We start from the raw sequence: 8,591 nt of genomic DNA on the forward strand, positions 1-8,591 counted from the left end.
GCAGCACCCAGAGGAACACGGGACCACCTTCGTAAAAATCCCCCCCCAACACAGAACCTGAGTAGGGGTTCCAAAGGACTCCAATTATGTTGCATCTCTTTTGATGCTATCAGATGCAGCATTTGATTCCACTGTATAACAGCAAGTTTTGTGTTCCGTGGCAGCATTCCTTAATACGTGTCATTGATAGTGTGATACAGGAAACAGGCATGGATAAAGACAGGCATTTATGAAATCTATGGTCTAGTGGCATGCTTTAGTTTTTTAAAGCGTGTTTGGTGTTAAAGAGAGAAGAAAAAATTCACAATCTCATCAATAGATCTTTCTGTGAAAGAGAACCATCCAAGCAATACATACATTCACACACACGGGTTACCTTTTAGTCAATAAGCAATTACCTCACTTCAAACACTTGGTCTTTCTCTTTCCTCTAAAAGCAACTTGAAACCAAATACCTCAAGAGCAAACCCTTTATTTTCCTTTTTTAGAACATTTTAATCTGACCTCTTGTTAACTGAATGCATCACCGCTATAATCAGTATTTGTCACCTGAAATCTTTAATCGCTGCTGAACATGTTTCAAAGTCATAAAGATAGACAAATGATAAACTGGTTATTCCACATACATCCCACCAACGCTTGTAGGAAACAATCCCTAAGACAGAAGGATCTTCCCATTATTAGCAGTCCACTCACAGGTCCAACTGTTGAGCATCTGACAGGCAGATGGATTGCTCATTTAACAAGAGAAAAATTACTTTCCTCATCTTATAGGGAAAAAAAATGAAATTCAAAAGGGGTTTTAAGTATTTTTGCCTTCACAGTAGTGTTTAAAATAACTTTTAAAGTGCTAAAGAGCAGAGATACACAGCAAGTCATTTTCTTAAGGAAGCTCCTAACAAACTTCAGGATACTGGTAAATTATTTGGACTTAATGAAGAAAAATATTTTAAATATAAATAAGAATTAAACAATAGCAATTACTATCCAAATAATCTTAAATGTCAAACATTACCTTCAAGAACAGCATGTTATAAAGAAACAACAGTTCAGAAGCAGGGCTGTACAGTACGTCTACAACATACAAAACTCACCTGGGTTTCATTTCAAAATGCAGAGCACAGCTCAAAGCCTGTCTCCAAAACAACATATTAAACAAGAGCTGGCCTGAATTAAACATCAGATCCATGGCACGCTGGGTTTCCAAAAGTCAACTGCAATATTAATTCTAGTGTTCATGTTTGTAGCTAAAGCTAAGGAAAAATGTATTTCAATTCTCTACCAAATTTTCAAATATGTAATAATAGAGGTAAAAACAAAATTATAGTTTTGTATCTTCCTGAATTACTGGCTTTCCACCCAAACATACACTGAGTGCCTTATGTTCTGACATGTCACGTTGCTGATATTCTCCAGCAACATGAGAGCTAAGAAATTTGCAGGGTGATAGTCCTTTTTTGAGCTAGACACATCTCTCCTAACTGGGGAGACATGGTATATAGGGAGCTAAGGACCTCCCCGTCCTCTAGGCTGTGCTATGCTAACCATGATGGCAAGTCTTCCCAGTGCACCTTCCCTGACTATTTGGGAACTCATTTCTACACCCCAGACCAAGCTACAACATTGCAAAAATAATATTTTTGCAAAACAAAACACACACAAAAAAAAAACACCAAAGGAACCAAAATAGGAATTGACCCATTGATCCGTGCACATGGATCCTTCATCAAACACAAGTAGCTGTGACTAAAACAAAACTACGAACTCTATTTTATAGGCTATTTTTAGCTCCCTGGTATCTTTGTTAGGCTTGCGTGTTCCCAGAGTTGAATTTGAAGCTAACTCTTAAATTTGTATGTAGATTACTACAGCTGAGGAAGAAATTTGTCAGATTTCAGGTGAGTTATTTTAGGCTTTTAAATTGTCAGGTTTAATAGGAAAAGTATACTAGCAATAAAAATAACTGAAAAGCGTTTCCTCTTGTCTGTAGAAAATATAAAAATGCCTCAAGCACTATATTCCCTGACACATGTCAACCACTTGACACATCTTCCACTGGGCATGGTTTCCTATTATGCGTAGGAAAAAGATTGTTGTCTTTAACCCATTTCCTTACTGACTCTATAAAGTCAGCTCTGGTTGCACTATGTACTCCAGCGCTTCACCACGCAGAGGGAAAGGAAGCAAGAGGGGAAAAAGAAGGGTAAGTGGCAGTCAGGAGTCAGGCCTGACTCTCACCGGCAATTCCTTTCTGCATTTTTGCCACAACTGTTAATTTTATTTGATTTGGAATTTCTTCCTGCCTGTCTGTTAAATCAGAAGTGGTCTTTTCTTTATATAGATATTGCTAATTTTTCAGTCAGTCCTACAGTCTATCCTTTTAAAATGTCTATTTAAAAAGAACAGCTCTAATAGATCTCTTGGAAAATATTATACAAGTATGTAGGTTCAGACCAAAGATCTTCAGAACAACTACTTGCTAACAAAGACAGGGGAGTTTGTTAAGATTAATATTTCAGCTACTTTGTGATGAAGACTGTAATTTTATGTAGCATTAATCCCATTTAAAATATAGAAACTTAGTATTTAGAATAAGAATCTAAAGAAGTCCAACTTTAGGAAGCTAATTACATAGTCCTTGTAGTCAAATTGAAGTAAATTAATTTAAAACAAAATCAGTCCATTTTTCCCGACACAATTTTAGTCTTAACTAAATGAAACTTCCTTGAGAAAAAAGTCTCAGCTTATTTTTTTATAAGAAAATCTTTTTTTTTTTTTTGAATTCTAAAATCTCTTTACACTTGAAAACAATCATTTGATTTTTTTTTTTCAAAATTCCATTCTAAATAAGTAAAATTAAACTCTGGATTTACCTTATCTCCTTATATATGAAAAAAACTCTTATTTTGTTGTTGTTAATAGGCCTGTTATATCTGTCCACTATTTCTAAGGCTTTGTCCTGTCTATTTTTAAATCATATTCAATGTTCTTCTCATTTGTGCCCACGAAAAAAATATACAACTGCATTCACCTTCTTCAGATAAAACGAGGCTTCTTTATGGGTGTAGTGATATAAAAACTCAACACATTTTACAGTACCTGCTGAGTAGTACCCAGGGCAATATAGACAGATATTTTTGCCTTAATATACTTATTCAAATGAATTGTAATACTTTTTTTTTTCATTATGTTATGTATTAAAATCAAAGAAGGATGGTTCCAAAATCATGACTTACTCAATCTGAGCAAGACAGTTTGTGTTTAAAATTTCAATTTAGTCCCAAGGCCTGGTATGCATTTTTAGATGCAGAGAAGTAGTAGGAAATATAGGAGGGGAATAGTTTTAGAGATTTAAAACTGCAAAATGGAAGGCACTACAGTGAAAGTCTAGTGACAGCTACTCTGTATAACTGGGAATGACATAGCAAAAGGGATAATTACCTTCAATCCCAAAGCATAGTTATTTAATCCCTAAAAGACAAGCAGTAACGGATATGCAAAATTTCCAGTTCTCTATGCATCCAGATCTAAATTGTGCTTTCTGAGAAGTGCATGAGGGTACAAGGCAGGGGATGAAAAAACAAAGAAACAAAACCCACAACTTTTTACAACATAAAAATTCCTACTTCCTGTTTAGAATCTTCATCTGCCCAGAAAGAAGATTTTTAGAGGTTTACAATTATTCAGTCTTTTAAACTCAGTTTTGAAATCTTTGACACACAATTTTAACATTAGAGTCATGAAGATATAGAAACTGAATCAAAATCTTTGCCTAAAACTAACCTAGTTATCAACGTCATCTCCTGGTGACATTCTGTTCCAGAACTTTGAATAACAATAAATTTTGTACAATGATGAAGGAAAAGCAATGAACTAGAGGCAAAAACTGACCTCTGTGCTCTCTCCCAATTGCACTTACAGTACTGAAAAAGAAATAGTTGTGTTCTAGTTCTGCATTTAGACACTAGCTAATTAAGGAATCATACTCATCAGATTATTATTCTTATTCTCTTGGTAGCTGAAGCATGAACAAGGCAGAATTCATCACTGCTGCAGGATTTGCCATATCATTGCTGTTCCACATGACCCAAACTGAAGTGTGTCCTCCTTCCTGCAATTGTAAGTCATTGGGAGAAACGAAGGGTTTGCAGATAGACTGCAGTTCAAGGAAGCTGAAGGAAGTGCCTGCCTTGCCCGTTAACGCCAAGAGGCTTTATCTGCAGAATAACAGCCTGACCACGGTTCCTCCTGGGGCCTTGGACAGCTTGCTCAGTGTGGAGGAAGTAAAACTATTTGACAATCCTTGGAACTGTGACTGTCATATTCTGTATCTAAAATTCTGGTTAGAAGATGTCTCTGAACCCTCTCTTGCAAACATCAGATGTGCAACTCCTGCTCCTGTGAGGATGAAGCCCTTGAAGCAGCTGACTGGGAATGAGCTGGGGACCTGCAAGAAGTCTCTCCCAATCAAATGTCTGGAGTTCTTTTGGAGAGACTTAATTTTAATTGCTGCAGCAATAGTTACATTTATTTTAGTAGCATGGGCTCTGAAATTCTCAAAAAAGGTGGTCTTCCAAATAAACCTACGTCGGTACACCACCAGGGGCCCTCTGTTGTGGAGGCACACCTCCAAAAACCACAAGCTACATTGAGCTCTTCACTACCATGAGCTTGAACAGAAACATCAAACCATTCTACCACGGAAAAAGTACAGGCACTAGCAACACTAGTTGTAATGGTAAGCATGCTACAAATAGATCCCAGGACTCAAAATCTTGTTCCTCTAATAGGCAAGTTTGATTTAATTTCCTTTCAAAAATAAGTTTGGTGATTTTGTGGCCTTGGTAGGGTCACACCCGTGTGCAGACAAATTCGGCTCTCTCTTCCTGGAGTTTCCCACCCACAGAATCACTGTGCTTATATAGGCCAGCCACTGAATGTACCCCCCAGTGAATACGTCTACAGACAGACAGATAATGAGAAAGCAACAAATAAAAATAATTTTAAATATTGTTGAATTTCCTAGAGTGAAAAATTAAAAAAGAAAAAAAGAATCTACATGAAATTGAAATAAAGGATGCTTTTTGAACATTCATACTCACCCCGTCTGATCTTTCTCACAGCTCTACAGATTTCTGACTAAAATGCTAAGAAATTTCCAGAGCTTGTCTTCCAGTTTTACTACTGACATCCAATACACTGGATTTTACGCAACAGCTTTGAAGAGGATATATTTCTCTTGTCTCTTCTTGTGCCCCCAACCTCATACAAAAATTGTTGCAGTGACTCAGGCATACCACTTTCTCCTTGACGTGATTTTTTTACAAGACTCCAAGAACAACACTTCATGCTGTACTCCCATTTGGTCTGCTCAAGCTGGGCTGGTGAGATGGGAGATCTCTGAAGGCCTTCTAATACTCACACTGCTGTTGGCAGTTCAATTATAGACACACCTTGCTCCACATCTGAACAAGGTATTAGAGGTTATCTGCTGAAGACACTAAAGGCTGCTTGGCTCTTTACCTAGCACCTTGTTCCATGAGTGCGGTTCCTTATTAAAGCACACAATAGCCCTAGCAAAGCCATGGTTTTGCAATTACGATGTGCTGTCACTTCTGTAGGGTGAAATTCACCCCTAGCCACAAGCATGCAAATTAAAGACAGCAGAAGTGCACAGGGACATTTCCATGTCCCTCTTGCTCCTGCCAAAGCACTTTAGCAAGACGGCTTCACACTGTCAGTGCTGACTGGACGTGACGTTCCCAGACAGCTTTAGAAAAGGCACCTTACTGCCTGCAATATATCTTCACTGCTGGCCCTCTCTTCCTCCTGCACCAGCAGGGAGAGGTCAGTGTGAGACATCGCCACTTGTTAGCCTACGCTGACACCAGGTTAGGATGAGTCACTTGCCCCTCTGAGCGATACAAGGAACGGCCACCAAGAACTGCTGAGAGAACTTTTCACGAACCACAAATCGATTTGGGGAAAAGGCATGCGCCACACATAGAGGGTTACACAAGTTAGTAACAAATCGTAGCAGGGGGCTTTAGATTAAGAAAAGGAAAGTAACAGTCAGGTGCTGTGCTGTGAAATCATAAATGATCTGGGAGACAACATGTACATTGCAATGTTAACGTCTGCAAAGGATACACAGTGGGGAGCAAGAGAGAAGTCATAAATGCAAAGAGCAGTGGGTTACATGCAACATCAAATGCAACATCATGCATTGAGAAAAAAAGATGAGGTTGGGGACTTGGTTCAAGGTACCTAATAATTTTGGAATTGTGATCCCTCATGTACAGCATCACAGCAAAGTGCTAACATGATCGTTTGTTAAAACAGGGAATATCATTTAAGGACAAAGATTTATTTACTTCCATGTTTAGATGAGCTACAGTACTTCAGTATCAATATCTACAAATCAAGAAGGATCAGCTGCAGAAGAATCAGAAAAACAAAAACAAACAAACAAAACAGAAACAAAAACAATGCAAAAAAAGGATAGGATAATATATCTTAAGAGGAGCTGAATCCATTTAATAACGAGGAATTTAAGGAATGACAAGATCACAGCTTGTACAAATCTACATAAAGAGAAATTTGTTAACAAAAGAAAATTAGAACATCAGGCTAGAAACAGGGCTCAAAGTTTAACAGTGAGTTCACTGTGACATTTGACCTGTTTCAGTGTTTAGTTTGAAAATAACTATATAACTAATATTTTCAAACCAACCACTGAAACAGCTCAAACGGCATGGTGAACCTGACAGCTTAAAACCACCATTGGACATTTTTTTTAAAATAAGCAGACACTATCTGAAGTAGAAACTATTTTAATAGAATTATATGTCACATTTACCTAAAAGCTTACAGCTATTTTTATTCCCTTGGGCATCTGCAAAATTAACAGTGGGACAGCCCTTGACAAGAGAGGCCACGGTGACAGCGCATCACGGGGACGTCCGCAGAGCGCCCTGGCAGCGCCTCGGAGGAGCTCAGCAGTGCTGACCAAGCCATCCTCCAGCAGCAGTAATATTCCACCCTACTTTCTCCAAACGCATATTCATCTTCCTAACCAGGAGTACTCCAGCTGCAGCACTGAATTTGCTTTTTACAAAGTGTTGCAACACTGCTTCAGGAAGTGAACAACATAACCTAGAAATGGCACGGCTCTGGTCTCAGACCACAGTAAAATTGTGTCGTTAGATTTATGTATACATTTTAATCAGATGGGCACAAACCTTCAGAATTTCTCTGGCATTATTTAATGATGTTCCACATAAATAACTTCTGCAGAAGAGAATTTCAAAGAAGCATATGTGAACATAATGGTGCTTGCACTTATATAATTTTAGACTATCTTCTCTGCACTGAGCTTTTCAAAGTCTTTAAAAGGCACTTTAAAAGTACCACCATTTTGTCATAATGCAGAACATTACAGAAGAAATACTCTCTACAGTCTCTCATGGAGAGCTCCTAAATGATATTTCTTGTTTCCCTGAAATAAAATAAATCATTAACACTAAAAGCATGTAACTCTTTTGTGCCTACAAACCTAGATAAGTATTTTTATTCCTGTCATAAAAACAGGCCATTTGAATGGATGTAGCCCAGGACCTATACCAAAACAACATTTAATACACAGGTGAATGGACGAAGTTTAAGTATGCATTGGAACGCAGTCAACTTGAAAGTTTGCTAGTGTAGATAAAACAGTAACCTGCTTGATTGTATAGCTTTACTTGTACAAACATACAAAAATGAGCAATTAGCAAACATCTGTGCTTATACCAAACACCACATTAAGCAACAAACACAGAATACAGAAAAAATAGTATTTGAGAGAACAGGTTTTCTGGCCTCACTAAAGGAAAGAAGAGAGAATCTCCCCCATGACAGTATTTCACATTCCACTACAACAGAGTTGTGTTTATCACTTGTGAACCATTTGCTTGTGTCTGAAAAAACGCTGGAGAGGAAAGCTGGAACTGTCAACTAAAGGCTCAAGAGCAACATTCATATGTTTATCTGGCAAGGCCACGATGTCGTGCTTAAGCCGTACAACTCCATCAAATTGCATAACAATATGCAAAGACAAGAAAATACAATGTCAGCTATCTAAAAAACAGCAAGAAGTATTCTCAAACGCGTTTGTAAGGATCCCAGAATGTATTACTATATCATGCTGGAAAAGGGTGCACCAGTAACATGTAGGTATTCACATTCTCCTAGAACTGCTTTAAAAAGCTGGATGCAATCTTTGGTAACTCAGGCACAACTGCTAGGGTTAACTACAACTAAAGAAGTTCTAAGTTTTTCAATATTTAGCAAGACAAGTAGTCACATGCTGAATTATTGAGCATGAATAAAAAATTTATTTTTAAACAGTTCACTGTACTATGCAGAGCAGATTTGTGTACACTGCAATTCAATTAACACAGCACATATTTGTGGGGTTTGTTTATTAAATAGAATGGTAGGTGGATCACAGTGTTCTTGAAATGCTTAATATGCAATGGAAATAACATGGACATTGGCTTCTCCTAACCTTGGAATATTGGATTGCAGAAAACATAGCCTTACCACATGGC

General features: G+C 37.7%; 1 protein-coding gene across 1 annotated transcript; it reads left to right on the forward strand.

The window, feature by feature from the left end:
• Positions 1 to 205: 205 nt before the first annotated feature.
• GP9 (glycoprotein IX platelet) lies at positions 206 to 6,891 on the forward strand. The gene is made up of 2 exons (XM_083795040.1): positions 206 to 2,203; positions 4,019 to 6,891. Exon 2 carries the CDS (start codon positions 4,026 to 4,028, stop codon positions 4,650 to 4,652), a length of 627 nt encoding a protein of 208 aa, XP_083651166.1. The 5' UTR covers positions 206 to 2,203; positions 4,019 to 4,025; the 3' UTR covers positions 4,653 to 6,891.
• The last annotated feature ends 1,700 nt before the right edge of the window (positions 6,892 to 8,591 follow it).

The sequence above is a fragment of the Anser anser genome (genome assembly GCF_964211835.1).
Source record: "Anser anser genome assembly, chromosome: 12".
Classification (NCBI taxonomy): Eukaryota; Metazoa; Chordata; class Aves; order Anseriformes; family Anatidae; genus Anser; species Anser anser.

What these genes read in the sequence shown, in the direction of transcription:
- GP9 (XM_083795040.1), top strand. Translation starts at nt 4,026, where the DNA reads ATGAACAAGGCAGAATTCATCACTGCTGCAGGATTTGCCATATCATTG.